Source organism: Heliangelus exortis, chromosome 1 (genome assembly GCF_036169615.1).
Source record: "Heliangelus exortis chromosome 1, bHelExo1.hap1, whole genome shotgun sequence".
Classification (NCBI taxonomy): domain Eukaryota; kingdom Metazoa; phylum Chordata; class Aves; order Apodiformes; family Trochilidae; genus Heliangelus; species Heliangelus exortis.
The window spans coordinates 3,250,043-3,273,313 of NC_092422.1; the positions used below are offsets into that span (position 1 = coordinate 3,250,043).

General features: G+C 44.6%; 1 protein-coding gene and 1 long non-coding RNA gene across 2 annotated transcripts in view; one reads left to right on the forward strand and one right to left on the reverse strand.

The window, feature by feature from the left end:
• Positions 1–8,046: 8,046 nt before the first annotated feature.
• Positions 8,047–8,975, reverse strand: LOC139806495 (uncharacterized). Its single transcript, XR_011730256.1, has 2 exons — positions 8,555–8,975; positions 8,047–8,152 (listed from the first exon to the last, which is right to left on the reverse strand). It is a non-coding gene; the product is annotated as an uncharacterized lncRNA (long non-coding RNA).
• The window catches only part of ACER3 (alkaline ceramidase 3), a 63,181-nt gene continuing 48,706 nt past the window's right edge, over positions 8,797–23,271 (forward strand). The window contains exon 1 of the mRNA XM_071766069.1: positions 8,797–9,054. Within this exon, the coding sequence (XP_071622170.1) occupies positions 8,952–9,054 (103 nt within the window). The 5' untranslated portion in view covers positions 8,797–8,951. The remainder of the gene's footprint in view (positions 9,055–23,271) is intronic.

The window sequence follows — 23,271 nt, forward strand, 5'->3', positions numbered from 1 at the left end:
TAGAAAAATGTACATATGCTTGGGGTAAATATGCCATTTTCCCAGAGATCAAGAAATAAAATAGCAGCTGCCTTTCCTACTGTAGGTGCAGTGCAACTGAAATGATTTCAAGTGTTTAATTTCTTAAATATTCTTTTAACAACTGACATTTTACTCTCTCTGTATCTGCTTACCACTGAGACTTTCTGCTTGCTCCTAGTGGCTCCCCCTCCCCTGTTTTTGTGTTTTGTTTTTTTTTTTGCAGAGGTTTTGCCTATATATGAGACCAAATGCCAGACAGGGCACAACTGGATGGGTGAGGGGCTTATGGAGCATGGGGTGGGTTATATCACTTTCCACCAATTGATTCATTACACAAACTATGGTGAACACATGGTTTGTGGGTGCTTTCTTCCCTAAACCAAAAGTTATAAGAAAAGGGAAAGGCACTGGCAATACCTAGTTCCTCTAAATCTATTCCCAGTTTTGGAGTAAAAAAGTGCAATCCTTTATCCCTCACAGAGTTCAGCTCCTTCCAGCCACTTTCCTGCTTCTTGATAATGTCTTGCCTTCAAAATGTGCCTTAAGTCACACTTATCTTGCTGGGACTTCCATTCCTGCAGCAGGTGATCAGTGACCAGTCTGCCCAGTCTCCATCTGACCATACCCCAAAATGGTGTGAGTGGGAAGGATGGATACCCGAGAGGGCTTGGCACTTGATATCAGTAAATAAACAATTTCCTGCAAGGTTGAAAATACAAGTTTGTGCTACAATTGTCTTTCCTCTGACAATATCACAAAACTATGTTCAGGACCTTATTTTAGCTGCAAAATGCCAATGGCCTCCCCTCTCTTCCCCAAAAGGAGTTGGCTGTAAAAGAGACCCAGGGATGTGTTCTTCTCCAAACCTTTTCTCAGCTCCATTCATGGGGAGAGAGATAGGATTGGAAGAAAAAAGGATGGAGCTCCTGTTCTACCATGACAAAAGGGTTACTGCCAGTTTTTTGAGTCCCAAATGGACTCAATGCTGCCTGTTCAAACACTGGAGAGAATCAGTGTTTTGTGGCTCTCATCCTCCAGTATCTCTCTCCTCCTAGGTTTCATATAGGGGGTTTCTTTTTCCTAAAGACAGATGAATTTTTCCTGAAGACAGATGACTCCAATGAGTGGTGTAATAAAAAGGAGGAGGGCTGCTTCCCATAAATGTCTCACTTCCAGCCAGCTGACTTCAAAGCAAGTCCAAGAGTCCATTAGGTTTGGATCTCCCATGGACCCCATGAGTACAGAAGACAGAACAGGAGCTTCATTGACCTCAAATCAGAACAGAGTTAGGAGTTGGGATTCATGATTTCAACCAACTACATCCAGACAAAAAATCCAGGCACCAAAACTCAGCTAAGCTACCAAAATATGGACATTTGGTGCTCTGGGACACACAGCAGCTGAGAGCCACATGGGGTATGGATCTAGGAAAAATCCAGTGACCCCAAGGCATCCTGCCTGACCTTCAGATACTGCTCTGAAAGACTCTCAAATGACACAAGATGCCAGCATTTAAGGAAGAGAATGGAGCCTTTAAGGCAGGATTCAAACTGAGATTAAATATTGTTAGGGACTTCATGCAAATCTCTTTGCGTTGAGCTTTGTGTATGTAAATTAGCAGGCAGAAAAAGACAGCTTGTTCTATTTTTTTTTCCTGGGGAGAAAGCTCTTTACAAGTGTAGACAATTAATCCTTACAGCATTTGCTTTGGCTTTTTTAATGAGTGAGAATTCCAAAGCAGAAAGACAGCCTGATTCCCAGATTCCTTAGAAAGTCAATGCCATTTGTGTTTGGATTGTCTCCCTCCCATGATAGATTTTTATTTACATTTCAGCTGGTGCACATTTACCCTACACATTTTGATAAGCACTCTGATCCACATAAAAAGGTAAATTATGCTCAGACAATTGGAAAAGCTACAAGGCTGAGCTCTTCTTCCACACTTTTCCCAGCGTCAACTGCTTCTCCCTCAGGAATGGTGGAACAGGAGGTTTATCTCCTCCTGCACCAATTCCAGCCCTGCAAATTAGCACAAACTGACATCAATTTGATTTCATGTTAATACAATGGGTTGAAAGCTGCAGGTGCTTGGAGACACCTACGCATGCTGTCTGCTTTCAGGGTAGAAAGCACTGGGTGCAGATGAGCTTCAGCTAAATCCACTGCTACAAGAAAGCAAACATCCTGATTTGGGCAAAATGGGACCCAAAGTGGATGGTATCACCTACACCAGCTTCTGATTTCCAAAGGTTTGGGGATCCATTTGTGATAGACTCAATAAGATAGGCTTTGCTAGAAATGCATCCCAAAAATCTGCTACAAGGATTGGATATAGGACTGGAGTTTTCTCTGCATGAAAGAATCTCCTCTCCTCTCCTCTCCTCTCCTCTCCTCTCCTCTCCTCTCCTCTCCTCTCCTCTCCTCTTCCCTTCCTTCCTTCCTTCCTTCCTTCCTTCCTTCCTTCCTTCCTTCCTTCCTTCCTTCCTTCCTTCCTTCCTTCCTTCCTTCCTTCCTTCCTTCCTTCCTTCCTTCCTTCCTTCCTTCCTTCCTTCCTTCCTTCCTTCCTTCCTTCCTTCCTTCCTTCCTTCCTTCCTTCCTTCCTTCCTTCCTTCCTTCCTTCCTTCCTTCCTTCCTTCCTTCCTTCCTTCCTTCCTTCCTTCCTTCCTTCCTTCCTTCCTTCCTTCCTTCCTTCCTTCCTCCCTCCCTCCCTCCCTCCCTCCCTCCCTCCCTCCCTCCCTCCCTCCCTCCCTCCCTCCCTCCCTCCCTCCCTCCCTTCCTGTGCCCTGCAGTCCCAGTTTTCATCAACCTTTTAAAACAATCTTCAGGTTGTTGTATTCATACCCGAGCCCTTCAGTGCTGGATGCTCAAAGAATTCACAGAGCTGAAATCCCTGATGCTCTCATCCACTGCCACACTCATTCGCCTACAGTGGAAAAAATGGCTAAGGACAGTGGCATCCCACTGGAAAGTTTTTCAATAGTTATATGGCTCCAGGATTTGAGTCCCTTTGATGATGCTTTACAAACCAGTGACTCCATGGAACTTCAGCACAGACATTTCTGTTCTGCCTCACTGTGAATGGGACATCAGTTCTGCTAAAGCCTCCTGAAGTTTCATGGGTCAGATCCTTCTTCATGGTAGGAAATTACTTTTCTTTTTTCATAGACTCATAGAATGGGCTGGGCTGGAAGGAACCTCAGAGCTCATCAAGTCCAACCCTTGATCCACTCCCCCCGTGGTTCCCAGCCCATGGCACTCAGTGCCACATCCAGGCTCTTTGGAAATAGCTCCAGGGATGGAGAATCCACCCCTTCCCTGGGCAGCCCATTCCAATGCCTGATCCCCCTCTCCATCAAGAAATTCTTTCTAATCTCCAACCTAAACCTCCCCTGGCACAACTTGAGACCATGGCCTCTTGTCTTGCTGAGAGTTGCCTGGGAAAAGAGCCCAACCCCCCCCTGGCTCCAACCTCCTTTCAGGGACTTGGAGAGAGTGATGAGGTCTCCCCTGAGCCTCCTCTTCTCCAGCCTCAACACCCCCAGCTCCCTCAGCCCTTCCTCACAGCATTTCTGCTGGATCCCTTCACCAGCCCAGTTGCCTCCTTTGGACCTGCTCCAGCACCTCAATCTCCTTCCTGAGCTCAGGGGCCCAGAACTGGACACAGGACTCAAGCTCTGGCCTCACCAGAGCTGAGCACAGGGGCAGAATCCCTTCCCTGGACCTGCTGGCCACGCTGTTCCTGAGCCAGGCCAGGATGCCATTGGCCTTCTTGGCCACCTGGACACACTGTTGGCTCATGTTCAGCTTCCTGTCAATCCAGACTCCCAGGTCCCCCTCTGGCTGCTCTCCACTCATTCAGGGGCCAAAAAATTTCTGTGGTACTACTTCTGGCATAATTATCATCATCCCAACCTTGGCTCTCATAAAAGAACCCCTGAACTTCAAGGCACTTCACAAAGAGTCTGACTCAGCTTCTTACAACCCTGCTTTTACCATCTTACTCATGATATCTGCATATAAATCAGTGGGATAAATCACATTACACAGGACCAAGCTTGCAGGATCTAGAGGTGTTACTGACCTTTTTCTGCAACCAGTATGGACTGGACAATTCAGAAAGCCACAGGTAATGGTACTGGGAGCTGCAGCCCTGGTAATGATGCTGACATTAAGGTGGGATGTGAGATATTCATGCCAAGAATCTGAGTCAGGATTCCACTCCTAAGATGCTGCGTGAATTATGACCCAATAAAATAAGAACCTAGAAGGAGCACAGGTTGATAATTAACATAAAATTTGAACAGGGGATTTGTAGCACAAAATTCAGCTTTATTAAGATGGCTGCCACCTTTATTTTGATATTATTAGAACCACGTAGGGAAAACATCTTCAAGATTTTGTGTCAATTTTATCTCTTCTTTCCCATGCATATTCTGATGAGAGGGAGTATGTACAATTTTCTCCAACATATGTAGCCAGAATGAGTTCTAATCAATCTGTTTGTCAGGTCTCCTTTTATGCAGGAATTAAACAACCAGCACTGCAAGCCAGGATAAAGTGTTTGCATAGAGAAAAATTTTCATCTTCAGGTATCATTCCCTGAATTTCAGATCAAAAGGGGAAGGTTCAGTATGGAGAAGAGAAGGCTCAGGGGAGACCTCATCACTCTCTACAACTCCCTGAAAGGAGGTTGGAGCCAGGGAGGGGTCAGGCTCTTTTCCCACCAGCAAGACAAGAGGGCATGGACTTCAGCTCTGCCAAGGGAGGGTTAGGTTGGATATCAGGAGAAATCAGAAAAAATCACCAGAGTGTGATCAGACATTGGAATGGGCTACCCAGGAAGGGGGTGGATTCTCCATCCCTGGAGGTTTTGAAGAAGAGCCTGGATGTGGCACTGAGTGCCATGGGCTGGGAACCACGGGGGGAGTGGATCAAGGGTTGGACTTTAGGATCTCAGAGCTCCTTTCCAACCCAAATGATTCTGGGATTCTGGAAAATGCCACTTTTGAACAGCAGCTCTTCCCCATTCCCCAAGGAAAAAACTAATGGATCCCCATACTAAATTTACAGGACACACCCCTCTAGTGGTGTAAATTAACATGACTCAATTAACTCAGCTCAGCCAGGAGGTTTCAGGACGCCAGAAAACTGCATGGAGAGATGATCCTTTGCCACAGGCAACGTGATGCCACAGGATACTACTCCATTGGCATGTCAAGTATCTTTTTAGTCATAGAAATAAGCATTTCAGGAGCTCTGTTTCCCTTATTGCTATTTCAGACTCAAGACATTTCCTCTGTAAGTTGTACAGATCAAAGACAATCCAACACCTGGACAGGGTAGGTGTGACCATTTTAGGCAGACAGACCCCGTTCAGATGCAAATAACTTCAGACTGTCACATTATATCCAAAGCAGTGAAACATACTATGAAGAGTAGCTCAAGGTTAGAGGGGAAAAGCATTGCTTTTAATATTTATTATTTTAACATGGTCAAAGTTGGCTTTACAGAAGATGAATTTACCTTTACAAAACAGTTTCAGGGAAAAAAGGAATGTTTAGAATGGTTTGTGGTCACCTCTTCAGTACTATGGTTCTGAATGCAATGAGGGAAAGGTTTTCCAGAGCTCAAAAGCAGAGAACCAAACCATGGAGTAAGTCACAAACAAATGCATATTTTGGTAGAGAATACTACAGAAATATAAATAAAAAATCCACAGTTATTCAAATGAAAGGCTGGCTGCACATTTTTGCTTCTCTTTCTCCAGAAAAAAAAACCAAAACAAAACAGGATCAATAATAAAACAAACTGTTGTTATTATCCACCTCATACAATCTTTCATTAATTTATCTTGGCCAGTTTTAAAGCTGGCTTCCTGTCTGGTTTCTGCTTCTATTGTGGTTAAAAATCTTCTCACATCGAGCATGCATGTGATGAGAAAAGAAAAAACCATCAATATTTTCTATTATTTATTTCAAGCCAACTGTAATTGAGTATCATACAAATTGCTTGGTTTTTCATATTGTTCCCATCTTCTGCTCCTGGTGTGCAAATGGGATATTTAATAGTTATCTAGCTTCTGAACTACTGCAATTTCAAACTTTGAATTATTTTTCTGCTTCAAAAGGACTTTTAATCTTAAAATGGTTAACCATGACAAGATAGATCAGAACCCTACAACTTTCTTGTCAGTCTCACCTCTGTGCCTGCAAAGGTCATGGAGCAGATTCTCCTGAGGGTTCTGATAAGGCAAGCAGATAAAAAAAGGATGATTGATGACAGCCACCATGGCTGCACTAAGGACAAGCCCTACCTGACTGATTTGGTGGCCTTTTATGACAGGGTCACAGCCTCAAAAAAAAAAAAAAAAAAGGAGAGCTACAGCCATCAAATACCTGGATCTGTGCAAAGCCTTCAGCACTGTCCCACACAACATCCTGATCTCTGGAATGATATGGATGTGATGGATGGACAACTTGTTGAATAAGGAGATAAGGAACTGGCTGGGTGGTCACACCCAAAGAGTTGTGATCAGTGGCTCAGTGTCCAAATGGAGATTTGGGATGAGAGGTGTTCCTCAAGGGTTGGAACTCAGAGCAGTGCTGATCAGCATCTTTGTTGGTGACACGGGCACTGGAATTGAGTGCACTCTCAGCAAGTTTGCTGCTGACACCAAACTGTGTGGTGATGTCAAAGTGCTGGAGGGAAGGGATGGCATCCAGGGGGACACTGAGAGGCTCCAGAAGTGGACTAGTGCAAACCATGAAGTTCGAGGCCAAGTGCAAGGTTCTGCACCTGGGTGGAGAAAATCCCATGCAGGAATAGAGGTTGGGAGGAGAAAGGATTGAGGACAGCCCTGAGGAGAAGGACTTAGGGGTGGTGGTGGAGCAGAAGCTCAACATGAGCCATCAATGTGTGCTTGCAGCCCAGAAACCAACCCTGTCCTGGGGGCATCAGAAAAAACACAGACAGTGGTTGAGGGAGGGGATTCTCCCCCTCTGCTCTGCTCTGCTGAGACCCCACCTGGAGTCCTGCGTCCAGTTCTGGAGTCCCCAGCATCAGAAGGACACAGAGCTCCTGGAAGGTGTCCAGAGGAGCCACTGAAATGCTCAGAGGGCTGAGCAGCTCCCTGGGAAGCCAGGCTGAGGGATTGGGGTTGTTCAGCCTGGAGAAGAGGAGGCTCCCAGGTGAGCTCAGAGCAACCTTCCAATATCTGAAGGGGCTCCAAGAAAGCTGGGGGAGGGCTTTGGACACGGGGGGGTAGGGAGAAGGGAAATGGGTTAAAACTTGGAGAGAAAGGGGAGATTGAGGTTGGACATGGGGAACAAATTCTTGAATTTGAGTGTGCTGAGCCCCTGGTCCAGGTTTCCCAGAGAAGCTGTGGCTGCCCCATCCCTGGCAGTGTCTCAGCCCAGGTTGGATGGGGCTTGGAGCAACCTGGGCTGTGGGAGGTGTCCCTGAGCATGCAGGGAGGCTGGAACTGGAGGAGCTTTAAGGTCCCTTCCAACCCAAACCATTCTGTGATTTTTGACTATATAAACTGTACCTTCCAAAGTCAAAAAAGCTGGAGCCCATCAAGCAGTCTAGATTGCTAGATTCCTCTGCATTGTTTGGAAGCAGTTTCAGGTTTCTGAATCATTTTGGTATAATTCCAGACCTCAATTTTGAAAGTTGAAATCTGGGGATGATATTCTAACTCTAAAAATAAAATTAAAAAAAAAAAAGGGGGGGGGGGGGGCTGCACAAGAAAACTACAACATTTTGATGATATTTTGACAATCTACATATTTTAGTAATAGTAAAATCAATTTTGCTGTGAAAATCACTAGGAAAAATGTTAAATACACTCCACCTGATGCTGACAGCAACTATGTAAAAGCTGAGTTGCAGGTTATTCTTCACGATTCACTATAGATGTATACATTGTCAAACACCAGCATTTTCACCAGAAAATGTTTGTGTTTTCCTTGGAGTTTTTCAGCTTACAGAAGGGGCGGTGAGGAGAAATAAGACATGGAAAAGGAAGTTTATATGTAAGTATAATAAACTCTGCTCATCAGCAGGGTGTAGGCACTGCATTGAGCCCTCAAGATCTGCCTGAAGCTTCTCATCAATTCTTTGTCCCTTTTTTCTGAAAGAGAAAAAACACAGAACACCATTATGCCTTTGCTTGTACTCGTTCTTTCCCCATGTGCTTCAAGTCTTTCCCTTTTTAAACTCTACTTGCCTTTGGATCCCAACTCTGCTTGCAAAGCGCTTTGCATATTCCGGGTGTTAAGTATAGCACTCGTAGTAAGCACCGAGGAAACTAAATAAGGCACCAGAGGAGAGAAAACCCTCGTGTAATAGGCAGTGCTATAAAAAAACCTCCTTCCTCCCTCCAGCCCACGACTACGAGACACGTTTGCCTCTTCATTTAAAAACATGAAGCCGGCACGCTGCCTCGCTCACGTTACAAACCCTCCCTGCAGCCTGCAAGTTAAAACCGAGAGGGGAAACCACCTCAGTGCCACCAAACCCACTCGCGTCTGACCTGGAAAAGCGGGTGAGGAGAGAGCAGCTCTGACCACCCCGCCTCTTCTCCACAGGGCCTGCCGCAGACCCTCTGAGCCAAAAATACACCCAGCCGCACCAGTTTCCCTCAATGTGCCTTTTTTACCTCAACGTTTTTCTCCTTTTTAAGATTTCCCCCCTTCACACTCCAACCCGGCCCACTCCGGCCTTCCCCGCCCGCAGGCCGCAGCCCGTCGCCATGGCAACCCGCGGGTCTCCGCTCCCGGCTCCTCCCTCGGCCGGGCGGGCCCAGCGCGGCTCCCGCCCTCCGCTACCGCCGTTCTTCGGGCCCGGCGCCCTTCTCTTTTTCTCCTCCTCCTCCTTCTCCTCCTTCCCTTTTCCCTTTGCTCCGCTCTGGCCTGTAAACGAGCGCCGCGATGGCTCCGGTCAGAGACCGGGAGGGTTACTGGGGCCTACCGACCTCCACCTTGGAGTGGTGTGAGGAGAACTACGCCATCTCTTACTACATCGCCGAGTTCTGTGAGTGGCCGCCCTTGCCCCGGCTCCGGGGGGCCGCGTCCCTCCGCCGCTTCAGTCACCCCTCGCCAACCCTCCGTGGCCCTCACCCCGCCACTCTGTTAGGCCCCGCGGCTGGGGAATGTCCCCTCGTCCGTGGCTCCCTCGTTCCTAAAGGGGGGGACAAATGGCGGGGTAATGGGGCCCCTCTCCCTAAGCCACCCCCGGTGGGTGGAAATGGGTGTTTTCCTGTTTCCCTCCCCCCCAGGATCCGTCTCTTCAAGACGGAGTGGTGTAGCCTCCTCTCTCCCTGTGTCCCGGCGTGGTTTTTGCCCCTCCTTGCCCACAGTCTGGCCCTTTGGCCTCTGTCCGAAGTGATGGTGGGGCAAGAGGAGGGTGTCCGGGGGTTTGGGGAGGCATCAAGAGGGTGGCTGAGGTGGGGTGAGGCTTGGAGCTCTTGGTGCTGGAGCAGGTTGGTTGTGTGGCTGGCTAAAGAGGGGATTTTTCCCTCAATTCGTGCTTGCGGTGCCCTGTAAAGCCCTGTGAGTCTGCAGCTCTGCTCGCCTTGGGAGGAGATGGAAGCATTTGCCCAGGTCCCGCTGATCAAATCGTGTGAAAGTGTTCAGGGAGAGCAGGGAGGGAGAAGGTATTGGTGGACAAGAGACATCTTCATCAAGCAGAGACACCCTCACCCAACTCAGCTTTGCTGGGTCTTGGCTGTCATCAGGTTGCTCTGGTGCAGGTGGTGGGAGTTGGAATAGCCTGAAGGATCCCTCTGGTGCAGGTGGTGCTCTTTTAAGACAGAAGTGGCAAGAGAGCAGGTAGTTGTTTTGATCTCAAAAAGCTGTTATTCTGAGCCACTCAGGAGTTTAGATGTGTTAAAGCTCATTTTAGGCAAGGAAAAAGCTGCTTTGACTGCAGGTCATCCAGCTGGTGCTCAAGAAGTGAGCAGTGGTGGCAGATAAAGGATCAAACCCTCTGTCCCTGATGTGTTGCTGAAAAAAATTTAATATTTTTGCACCCTGGTCAGTGACTTTAAAGGGTGTAGTAGTTAAGTGCTACCACTTGACAGATGGCCTGGCCCACAAAAAGCTTTCACAACAGGCAGCTGCTTTTGAAGTGTTAAGACTCTTGGAAAATAGTCCTAAAGTGACCCAGCTCACCTACCCTGAAGTGCCTGGAGTGGGCAATCTGAGAAGGCCTTTTGCATAGCTGGGATGCTTCAGCAGTGCTTGGGAAGAGCTTGGCATGCAGGAGATGGAAGGTTCTGTTCTGGGTGTCCCTTCCAAGCTGTGACTCCTGGTTACAAACAGTGACACGGGTGAAGGACCAAAAGGAAAAATTGCAAAAGAGGTTTTGGAGTGTGGGAATGGGAAGGGAGTAGAGGATAGAAACTCAGAGCATAGAAACTCAGAGGAAAAAGGAAGTTGGTGTGTAGATTTATGGCTGAGAAGAGGCAGGCTGGCTGAAGAGGGAACAAAATTAAATGCTTTTAAAACCAGGATGAACTTAGAAGTTCTTAAATAGCATGAGACTTTTGCAGAATTTGTCTTTTGGAGTTTTCTTTGTGGTAATTTGTGAGTAATTTGTGAGATAATGATCATAGGGAAGAGGAAGCTCCATTGCTTCACACACATAAAAAATAAATTTGACTGGCATGGAAGTTTTTAAAAATAATCCCCACATTGTTGCTCTTCTGAACTGATACTTTTCATCCTTTTCTAGATTATGCAGAAGGAAGATGAGGATGAGATGAATGGTGGGAGGTAGAAAGGTGTGTGTTCTGAAGAAAAAGGGACTAATTATAGAAGGGCTGGTCCCTCCTGACTGTTTTAGTGTTCAGGGCCATAGTTTGATGTTTTTTTGGTTGTGCTGAAAAAAATACATGTAAGGGCTGTGCTGTAAATTACAGCTTTTAAAATGGTCCAAGTTTAAAAAGCAAATTAGTAAATAATCCCACTTTATTTTAGGATTAGCTTTACACTGGATAATTTTAGTAGAGATGTCTGGGTTTTAGATTTTCTTCGTCAGTAATTCTGTAATTGCACTTTCAGGGTGAGAGGATGAAGTTTTTTGGAGGATATGAACCCACAGCATTTAATTCTTAGCCAGCAAAAGTTGATTGGCAACATATCTTTCAGAAAACAAACCAGGGGGTCTTTCCTAACTTACTCTAAAATACTTGACATGAAGCTAATTATTTCAGAAGATCAGAGTGATGTTACCCTGAAATTAGTGGCTTTAGCAGAAGAACTGAGAGTATATTCAGGTTCTTTGTGGCCCAGTGGTCTTCTGCCAATTGCTGTGATTTTATGGCCCCTTGCTCTATCAAAAATTCAAATTCAGAGAGCAAATGAACCAGAAAAATAAAAAAATATTTTTCTCATCTCAGAGTTCTTGCTGTAACAGTTGATGTTGCTGATACTGTTTTTAAAGCTCACATACAGCCTGTATTATTTTAAGTGTTACAGAAAAATTAAAATCACTTTCTGACTTCTTGCCCTCTTGGTACCACTCAGTTAAGCTGCTGGTATATTTAAAAATTTTTGCATTAAATAATTGCTAGGAATAATTTATATGAAGCTGTTGTAGGCCCAAAACCTGAAGGATGTTTGCAGGTCCAAATCAAATATTATGCTTCCATTAGGTTGCAGGCTGAAGAGCCAAACTGAAAGCTTGTTGTGCAAATTACATCTTTCTGCCATTTAGGAATTTGTTTTTAATATGCTAATTTTAGTACCAGTTGCTACATTGTGTTCCTGAAGCCTACATGCAGTGAGTTCTTTGCCATTCACTCCTTAAAGAATTCCTTAATGGTGGTAGCTGAGAAGTTGTTGGTATTCAGAGCTGTGAAGGTGAATTATGGTGGTTTTGCAGCTCTCCCTATTTTTCTTCTCTTAATATACCCCAAACACAATGACCTGTATACAAAGATTCTTATGTTTAATAATGAAAAATGCTTTTTCTTGCCTTTCTGAGCCTGAACCTTGCCAATTTTCCTCCCTTGTGGAGGTGGATGACTAATTGCTCTACGGCCTTCTGTAGAATATTAAAACAACTGAAATGGAAAACCAGTTGAAGAGTATTATTTTGCCAGCTAAACTATGCTAAGCCCTAAACCAACTCTTACATCCCTCACTGATTAAATCTACTGTGGGGTGTAGTAATTCCTTTTTCAGGGTTTCTCAGAAGTTTAGGATTGACTCTTGTGGACAAGCAGTAGAGATGGTTGTGTTTTGGTTTTTTTTTAGCTAACCTTTTCCAGCTCTGTGCTGAATTACCCAACTTTTGTACACCAGCATAAACAAAATAATAAAGGAAAAAAGCAGAATCCTCCTAACTAAGCAATCAGAGCAAGGTCAAGTGCTATTTCTTAACATTTAAGTGTTTAAATATTATTCATTTTAGCTGGGTTAATGTTTCAGCCTGGTTTAGCCCAGGTGGTGTTCAGTTTAGGGGTTTGTTTTGCTGTGGATGTCTGGATGACAAGTGCCTTGCCCTCTTGCTTTCTTTTCCATCCTTGCAAGAGTTTATCTTTCAGAGTGTGAGGAGTGGATATAACTGATCTTCATTTCCTTTATGAAAAAGATAGAGATCCAATTTAAACTTCTCAAATTTCAATTTATCAATTTAAACAAACACTTGAAATTCAGAGCAGCCCCGTGTGGTACCCCAGGGCTTGTAATTCTCAGTCAGGAGAATCATGGGGCAAATTTGTTGTTGTTATCAACTCAGTGCTGTGTTTGGATCAAACTTGAGTGATGTTTCCCAGTATGTGAAATCTTGCCTCAAGCTATAATTGTCTATGAGTAATATGCATCATCTCCAACATGACTGCTTTTGAGAGAGATACCCTTATGATGGCATTTACAGCATCAAGCATCTGGAGAATAGCTTCAGGCTTCTCATGGAACTAAGGAAATTGTTTCTTTCTGGGCATCTGTTCTTGTCACAGTACTTTCTGTTGTCTTCATATAAGAAAATATTTTTTTCATTAGCAGAGCTAAATCCATTTCTTTTCCCTTTCACTAGGGGTCTGGTAAATAAATACTTGTATCTGTGCTTTTCTTAGGGGACATTTATATAGAAAAAAAAATACTCATGAGGATCTGCCCGTGTTTCTAGCTACTTTTGCTGCTCTTTCTGAAATTATAGACTCATGGAATAGTTTGGGTTGAAGGGACCTTAAAGATCATCTAGTTCCTACCCCCCCTGCATGGGCAGGGACACCTCCCACCAGCCCAGGTTGTTCCAAGCCCCATCCAACCTGGGCTGAGACACTGCCAGGGGTGGGGCAGCCACAGCTTCTCTGGGCAACCCCAGTGTAAAAATTTCCTTCCTTCTATCTAGTCTGAATCTCCCCTATTTCAGTTTGAAACCATCTTCTCTTGTCCTGTTGCTACAAGCCCTGCTAAAAACTCTGTCCCCATGGGTCTTGGATGCTTCAGGTCCTGGAAGGTGCTCTAAGGATCCTCAAAGCCTTCTCCAGGCTGATCATAGAATCATAGAATGGGCTGGGTTGGAAGGGACCCCAGTGATCCTCAAGTCCAACCCTTGATCCACTCCCCCCGTGGTTCCCAGCCCATGGCACTCAGTGCCACATCCAGGCTCTTTGGAAATATCTCCAGGGATGGAGAATCCACCCCTTCCCTGGGCAGCCCATTCCAATGCCTGATCCCCCTCTCCATCAAGAAATTCTTTCTAATGTCCAACCTAAACCTCCCCTGGCACAACTTGAGACCATGGCCTCTTGTCTTGCTGAGAGTTGCCTGGGAAAAGAGCCCAACCCCCCCCTGGCTCCAACCTCCTTGCAGGGAGTTGGAGAGAGTGATGAGGTCTCCCCTGAGCCTCCTCTTCTCCAGCCTCAACACCCCCAGCTCCCTCAGCCCTTCCTCACAGCATTTCTGCTGGATCCCTTCACCAGCCCAGTTGCCTCCTTTGGACCTGCTCCAGCACCTCAATCTCCTTCCTGAGCTGAGGGGCCCAGAACTGGACACAGGACTCAAGCTGTGGCCTCACCAGAGCTGAGCACAGGGGCATCACCCCCAGCTCTGTCTCCATAGCAGAGCTGCTCCAGCCCTCTGCCCACTTTTGTGGCCTCCTTTGTCCCAGAACTGGACACGAAACTGCTCAGGGGTCTCACTGGAGTGGAGTAGAGAGGGAGAATCCCTTCCCTCAACCTGCTGGCCGTGATGCTTTTGATGCAGCTCAGGACACTGTTGGTTTCTGGGCTGCAGGTGTACATTGCCAGCTCATTTTGAGCTTCTACCAACCATCCCAAGTCCTTTTTTTAAGGGAAATTCTGAGTCCATTCTCTACCCAACCTGTACTCATCTTTTCCGTTTTTGCTTCTGACAAGAGTTTGGGATGACTTAGAGGTTGTTAGATAATATTAATGCATAGACTGCCATCCAGGCAGCTTGAGCAGTAGCACTGGGTTTTTTTTGTAAGCTTTGCTCAATAAAGACAGCTGTCAAAGATGCAGAGCTCTCTGTTTTGCCTGAGGATCATTACTTTAGAAGTTAAAAACTCACAAAGTTTACTTAAAGTAAGAATCATGGCCTTAATGTTGAGTTTTGACTGCCACATATGTACTCTCACCTGTTCTTCTTCCACGTCCTGCTGAATTTTGTCTCTTTTGCCAGAGGGTTTGGAAAGCAGCCAGAGACTGCTGGGTAAGGTAGAATCCCCGTGAGTTTAAAAAAATAAAATAATGCAAACTCTGCCTGGCTTCAAGAGATCTGCTTTTTCAATAATGAAATGACAGGTGAAGGAAGAATCATCAGATTAACTGGGTGGGATCAGCCCCACTGCCTGGCTGCTGCTGAATTATTTAAAGATATTATGGCACAGATGAGTTCTAAAGTGTGATTTAAGAGAAGACCATGTCCCAGCCTCCCAGACTTTAGGGCTGAAAGGGATTTGAGTGTGTAACTTTAATGACATAATTACAGGAAGCCACACCACAGGTTTTCTCTTTAAATTTATCAGGCTCTTGGAGGAAGCTCCTTCAACTTAGGGGGCAGCAAAAATTTAAAGGGAGCATTAAACTAATTGCTGGTGGGTAGAATAAGGTCAAGTGGAGTGGACAGAATGGTGCTTAGCTGGGAGAAGGTTTTTAAGATGAAGACTTCTGGTTTGTGTTGTGGGGTTTTTTTGTTGGTTTTTTTTTTGGGTTTTTTGTGCTATGAACAAAAAGGAGTTGAAAGAGGGGTTCCTTCCTTCAGAGAATAGTGTAGCAGAAATAAACTCCTAGGGCAGACAGATGGTCTCTGTGGTTGGGCTTTCTTATTCATTTAATGATTTTAAGTGATTTCGAGTCAGTGGCAAATACTGGCGCATTAAGTTATTTCCCTCACCAGATTGTAAATGTATATACTTGATTTAAGTCTGGAGATTAACTTGTGGCAGTGTTTTGATGCATTTTGCCATAATTAATAATCTGTATGGTTTGGGTTTTTTTTTTAAAATTCTTCCTTTTTTTTTTTTTTTTTTTTTTTTTTTTTTTTTTAATCTCTTGCCTGTTTTTTAATCCATGATGCAACTCTGCCTTTCATCTTGGGACAGCTTAATTTTCTGTTTTCCCAAGAGCTTTTTTCAGTGAAAGACAAGGTCAAAGGCTTTTGGGAAGTCTGCATTCATCCAATCAAGAGTTCTCATTTCTCCATCACATTATGGAGATGCTGAAAATTTGAGGGAAGCTGTGCTAATGGACCACATGTGTGTTTATCTGCTAATACTTGTATAGGTGACAATAAAATTCTTAAATATGGTTTAACAAAGCATTTGATTACTCTGTAATTAGTGCTTCATATTCAGTACTTGTACAGCTGGCAATTGGACATCTGCCACTCCAAATGGTAACAGAGCAGTGGCATTTTTACAGTTTTGTTTATGTGCAAACCAAGGCAGAGAGGCTTCTGAACTGCCTGGCACAAATTTGCAGAATATATATATATGTGTAGCTAGAAATAGGAAGATTAATGTGAAATAAATTATGGTAAGGGAACACAGCTGACTTCTAAATGCCTTTAAATGAGCTTTTAGTCACAGATAAAAATTAGTCTCTTATAATTGAAAGACAAAAATGTTTTTCGTCTGGGGTTTGTTGTGTCTTTGTGTGTGAAATTGCTATTTATGTAATGCATTTTCCATATTTGCTGGAGCCTTTCACAGATCAGTGGGTGAGATGTTTTTCAACAAAGGAAAGATTTAACAATAGCTGCAAAAATGTCCAGAGGGACTCTGGGAGTGGTCTCCAATCCCAACAGCTCAGCAGTATATGGGCATTTCATCTTGCTGTGCATGCAAGTGCAAACCCACTTGACTGTTTCTCTGCTTCAAAAATCTATAGAGGATTTCAGGAAGGTTCATGGATCTCAGAAGGTTCAGAAAATGCTAAGAGTTTTGTTCAAACTCAATATATGTATCAAAAAATTAAATTTATAATGGTAGAAGGGAACTCACAAATGCTTATCAGGGAAAAGCTACCCAGCTTCAGTTGCTTTGAGTTTTCTATAGGTGGTGTTTTTCACACCTGCTTCATTAATTGCAGCATATTTTCAGTCTGAGAAACTGATTTGCTGCATGAAACAAGGTATTTGGTTATTCTGTGGTTGTGGAAGTGCTACCAAGAAGGAATATTTGTGTTAGGAGGAGGGAAGCTTACAGAGAATGTTACAATAAAAAACAAAGCAAAAAAACCCCACAACAAAACACACCAAAAAAACCCCAACAAACCCAACAGAGCATCACTGCTTTAATATCAGTCTTTACCATTAATTGATCTGAATATCTCCATGTAGGTGAGCTCTGTGTAGAGAGTCCCACTGATATTGCTGGGCATTGTTAAGATTCCAGGTTTCAGGCAAGATTAAAATTAAAATACTTGATGTTTTTTGTCCTAGCCTAAACCCCTGAAGTATCTGAACAAGATAATTTTTGTTTCACCCGTTTTTAAAAATTAATTTCCTTGAAAATATACTGCATCTGCACTGTGATCAGTGACTGAAAAATGGGCATTTTCTGAGTGATGAGTGCAGTCAGCATCTGCAGGATCATTACCTCCTTTACAGTAAGATCCATGGACCTCTGGCAGAGGATGTACTTCAATGTATGGAATTTGGGAGGCAGAAATAGCCCTCTCTGGCAGTCACCCTGGGGAGATGCACCCTTTGTGCACAACCCCCCCTTCCCCACCCCCAGCCTCATGAGGTTCCTCTCCAGTTCTTTGCCTTTCCAGCAACTGGTGTCTCAACCTGCCCTCCACGTTCCAGAGCTTTCCTGAGGGAAATTCCAAACTTTATTTCAAAATGAAGATTAATGTCCAGCAGTGTATCTGTTTCCCAGCTGTGCCCTGGGGCTTTATTTTACTTTATTTGGTTTTGTGTTATTCCTGAGTTCCTTTGGACTTGCTTGCTGAATCCAGTATCCTTGGGGTGACCCTGGAATGATGTGTGCAGAGTCTGCATTTCGTAAAGGATTTCCAGCTGGTTCTGGGAGGAGGAGGGTATTTTCTCTTTGTAGCCTCATCCAGGCAATATTGAATATTGCCCTGATTTCTCTCTAACTAGAGGAACTGGAGAAAGGGGAAAGAGTGTGGATAGCTGGATAAGCCAGCTGAATATGAGCTAGCAGTGTGCCCAGGTGGCCAAGAAGGCCAATGGCATCCTGGGCTGGCTCAGGAACAGCGTGGCCAGCAGGTCCAGGGAAGGGATTCTGCCCCTGTGCTCAGCTCTGGCGAGGCCACACCTCGAGTCCTGTGTCCAGTTCTGGGCCCCTCAGTTCAGGAAGGAGATTGAGGTGCTGGAGCAGGTCCAAAGGAGGCAACTGGGCTGGGGAAGGGATCCAGCAGAAATGCTGTGAGGAAGGGCTGAGGGAGCTGGGGGTGTTGAGGCTGGAGAAGAGGAGGCTCAGGGGAGACCTCATCACTCTCTCCAACTCCCTGAAAGGAGGTTGGAGCCAGGGGGGGGTTGGGCTCTTTTCCCAGGCAACTCTCAGCAAGACAAGAGGCCATGGTCTCAAGTTGTGCCAGGGGAGGTTTAGGTTGGACATTAGAAAGAATTTCTTGATGGAGAGGGGGATCAGGCATTGGAATGGGCTGCCCAGGGAAGGGGTGGATTCTCCATCCCTGGAGCTATTTCAAAAGAGCCTGGATGTGGCACTGAGTGCCATGGGCTGGGAACCACGGGGGGAGTGGATCAAGGGTTGGACTTGATGATATCTGAGGTCCCTTCCAACCCAGCCAATTCTGTGTTTCTATGATTCTAAGGTTCAAGATGTTAGTTTCAGTCTTGACTTTTAGGTTTGAGAAGTCAAAGGTAGGTGGTCTTTAGGTGGGAAAGCAGAATTAGCCAAAAATGTGGTGTTGGGGGTGAGCTGAACATCTGCCTCTCTGTAACAGCAGGAGGTGAGTGCAGCCAGCACACTGCATGTAACTTCATCCCTGCCTCTCCCTCCGTTTCTTCCTTCGCATTTGCTTTTCTCCAAGTCCTGGATGTATGGTGCAGAACACCAGAGTGTGTTTTGTAGGAATTCCAGCTAATAGGATTTCAAAGCATCAACTTTGTGGTCATAAAACACGACCCTTGAAGCTCTCTGATTTACAGAGTGTTTTAATGAGCTCGTTATTAGCAGCAGAAACTCAAGATGCTGCTACCCTGTAGGCTGAATTTTTAGTAATTGCCAATTCTGGTGGGATGAGGATTTTCATTTGGACCAGATCCAGCATTTAGGAATCAGATGCAGTATTAGATGAAGGAAGTCCTGTGTAGCATTAAAGAGAGTCTGGACACTGACAGTCTTGGGGCAGAGTATTTCTCTATTAGATGTTATTTCTTCATCAGTTTTTCCCTGATCAACCCCATTTGTTCAGGCAGAGAGCTGCTTCCCAACTGGAAACCATGCTGCTGTGACCCCTTCTCATGGCTGTTTTGAACTCACTGTGAAAAAAACCAAAGATACCTGAAAAATTACTTGCATGTCTTGGAGAAATAGGATTGCAGACCTGGCTTTCTCTGAAGTCAAATGGGTCACCTACAACAGGGAGCTAAAATGATCCAAAAACCTCGTTTTAGTGTCACAGAGTGAAATTCTCATTTTTTTGTAGGTGAAATGGGTGAATTTTTCCTCCACAGGTACTTAACAAGGTTTGCTTTGTAGGAAAGGGTGTTTGTGTGATGCTCATTATAGACTTAACTTGCTCTCTGAGGGAGTTTCCAGTTCTCTCCTGCCAGAGTCTGGTCTAGTACTGGCCTCAGTCTGTGTCAGCCAAGCTCCAGAGTTTTCTTGCACTGTAGGATATGGAGAACTTCAGGATGTAATTCTGTAGATACTCCTTGCATTCCTCCCACAGGACAGAGATTTTTTTTTTTTTTCGGGTTTTAAATCTTGTATGTTTAAGAAAAAACAAAATGTATAAACTCTTGAGTTGCTCCAGGTGATGTTTTGCTCATGAATGAAAACCCAGGCCTTTGTCTTTTTTTTTTTTTCCTTTGGGTTTTCCTTTTACTTTCCTCCCCCTTCCCCCCCCCCCCACTTCTGCCTTTTCCTCTCTTCCTCTCTTCTCTTCCTCTCTTCTCTTCCTCTCTTCTCTTCCTCTCTTCTCTTCCTCTCTTCTCTTCCTCTCTTCTCTTCCTCTCTTCTCTTCCTCTCTTCTCTTCCTCTCTTCTCTTCCTCTCTTCTCTTCCTCTCTTCTCTTCCTCTCTTCTCTTCCTCTCTTCTCTTCCTCTCTTCTCTTCCTCTCTTCTCTTCCTCTCTTCTCTTCCTCTCTTCTCTTCCTCTCTTCTCTTCCTCTCTTCTCTTCCTCTCTTCTCTTCCTCTCTTCTCTTCCTCTCTTCTCTTCCTCTCTTCTCTTCCTCTCTTCTCTTCCTCTCTTCTCTTCCTCTCTTCTCTTCCTCTCTTCTCTTCCTCTCTTCTCTTCCTCTCTTCTCTCTCAGAAAAAGTAACTTTTCAGGTTCCTTTCTTCCATCTCATGTTTCAGGTAGCCTTAGGATTTTTCATTAAAGGCAGTTCTGCAAAAAGTTACAGATGGGTTTTTCTGCTATTACTGCTGCTGAGAGAGGGAATGTCATCAGGCAGGGTTTGCTGTACATCTGAGTCAGACTGTATTTGCTGGATGGTTTCTTTATTCCCACATGCTCTCTTTTGGCACACAGCATCTCAGCATTGATTTCCTGCCATCCAGGTAAAGCAAAAGAATGGAATGAGTCATTATCAGCCTTTAATCAGCCTCGACACATGGGGGAAATCCATGCTGAGAGCAAGAAAGGGAGGAAAGCAAGGGAATTCTGTAGAATCCCAGAATGGTTTGGGTTGGAAGGGACCTTAAATATCATCCAGTTCCATGGGCAGGGACCCCTCCCACAGCCCAGGTTGCTCCAAGCCCCATCCAACCTGGGCTGAGACACTGCCAGGGATGGGGCAGCCACAGCTTCCTTGGGTACCCTGGGACAGGGGCTCACTGCTCTCACAGCAAAGCATTTTTTCCTAATGTCTAACCTAAATCTCCCCTCTTTCAGCCTGAAACCATTCCCCCTCATTCTTGTCACTCCATGTCAGAAGTTCCCTCCTAGCCCCTTCATTTACTGGAAGGTTCTCTGAGGTCTCCTTTGAGCCTTCTCCAGGCTGAACAATCCTAATTCAGTCTTTCATAGCAGAGCTGCTTCAGCCCTCACATCATCTTTGTGGCCTTCTCTGAACTCATTCCAGCAGCTCCCTCCATGTCCTTACAGAATCATAGAATGGTTTGATTTGGATTTTGAAGAAATTCTACTCAAACAAAAGCTACAACTATGTGGAAAACAACACAGACACATTGTTCTCTGCCATCCCCCATCCAGGGGGCATTTTTGGCTCCCCAACTACTTAGCCCTAATGTCTCACTGCCCAGTGGCTACAAGAGAACTGCAGAGCTTCTGAGATGATCCCCACAGCACACTGGGCTTCAAGTTGGTATCTTTATGGGTGGTGAGGCTGGATGTCCCCAGCTCCCAAAAGCTGTTCTGGACAGACCTTTAGGTTTAGAGAAGTTGGTGCAGACATTGAACATGAAAGCAGGAAAGAGGAAAGGAGAACTGGAAGGAGTTCTGTATGATGAAAATTTAAATGGTTCATTGCTCCAACATGACATTGGTCACAGCTTAGTTCTAGCAGTGGCTGAAGAGTAAGCTTCTCTGTTTTGGTTGTTTCCTTCTTGCCTGCCTTAAAACAACATTTGAAATATATTCTGTTTTGTTTTCCAGTCGAGGCTCTAATAGCTGCAAACCTGCCCTTCAGCATCAAGCTTATTACATGTAATATTCTAACTTTACATCATCTCAGCCTAATCTCTTTAGACTCTGATTGCATTTCCCAGCACTAAGCACTTGCTTTCAGTGAACTTTCTAGATTGATATTTCAAATGATCTGCTTATGTCAACTGTTTTTCCTTCAAATTTACTTGCAAAATCCTCCCAGGTGTACTTCAAAGTAATTGGTCTGTTTGCTAGCATCTTGGGGGCACCTTTATTAGCAAAATAGTGCTTTCTTTTCCCATCCCTAGGATAGAAACATTGAAATATTATGGAGTAGGATATCTGCTTATTGTAATGGAAGTTTATTCCTTGGAGTCTATTTAATTGTGGAAATCTTGGACTGGGAATAAAATGTCCTGCTAAGGAGCTATATAGTAGCATATTTGTCCACATTGCTTTCTGCATTCTGAAAAAAACAACCAAGGATAGCTTCTAGCATTTTTGTTATGTATTTACTGTTATTTTTTGTGGAATGCTCCCTTTAAAACAAAACCCAAAACCCCCCATTCAATAGGGATTCATAATGCCCTGCACTTGTGACAGGTCTAGATGTGATAGACACAGTTAGAGCCCCAGTAAGAGAAGAAATAGAACTGGCTTCAAAAGTGAGGAAAACATTTTTTTTTATTTTTAGCTGTTGTAGCTACTTGATTCTGGCCTCAGCATATTTCCCTTGCAATTGCTTTCGTAATTATTTGTTAAACCTCAGAGTCCAACCTCCACATTTTGTAATCTGCCCTATTAACCCTCTTCTGAGGAACAGCTCATGAAAGGCATCATGAAAGATTGTTTTGAAAAAAAGAAAAAAAGTAATCCTGTCTCAAAAAAACAAACCCAAGTTCTTGGTCATCATTTTTTCTTCATTTGTGATGGTGTTCAACAGTTCCAGTAGGAAGAGGACTCTGTTATGCTAAACATTTTAAGAATTGGTAATAAAAATGTTGCTTTTGGCAAGTACCCAGTTCTTACTGGGATGGGATTTCAATTCAAAGCCTTCTTTAGGGGAGCTCTTGTGGTGAACTCACAATTTTTTCTTGTGACAGGGAATCATAGAATGGGCTGGGTTGGAAGGGACCTCAGAGATCATCAAGTCCAACCCTTGATCCACTCCCGCTGCAGTTCCCAGCCCATGGCACTCAGTGCCACATCCAGGCTCTTTGGAAATATCTCCAGGGATGGAGAATCCACCCCTTCCCTGGGCAGCCCATTCCAATGCCTGATCCCCCTCTCCATCAAGAAATTCTTTCTAATGTCCAACCTAAACCTCCCCTGGCACAACCTGGGACCACGACCTCTTGTCTTGCTGAGAGTTGAAGGGGTGGTCGAGTGGCTAGAGGAAAGCTTTGGTGTTTCAAAGTCCTGGCATCACTTTTATGTGTTTCTTGGGACTCAAGCTCCCTCTAGAAGCCTGTCACAGAATCCCAGAATGTTAAGGGTTGGAAGGGACCTGAGATCATCTTCTCCAACCCCCCTGCCAGGGCAGGTTCAGCTCGAGCAGGTTGCACAGGATGGTGTCCAGGTAGGTTTTGTTTTTTCTCCAGAGATGGGGGCTCCATCACCAATCTGTTCCAGTGCTTTGCCACCCTCAGAGTAAAAAACTTTCTCCTCATGTTTAGATGGAACTTCCAATGTTCAAGTTTATGCCTATTACCTCTTTTCCTGCCACAGGGTACCAGTGAGCTAAGAGTGGCCCCATCCTCCTGACACCCACCCTCTAAATATTTGTATAATTGTTGATAAAATCCTGTCCTCTTCCAAGGATACTGTGGATAAGTCTGGGATTGCTCAAGCACTGCAGTTACATAGGTAACCAACACATTTTAGAGTTGAGGAGAGCTTAGCCCAGCAATGGATGATTCACTAAATTTAAATATGCATTGGGAACACAAATGTTTTTGACTGCAAGGGTGTTTTTTTTTAATTTTTTTTTTTTTTTTTTAAGTAAGAA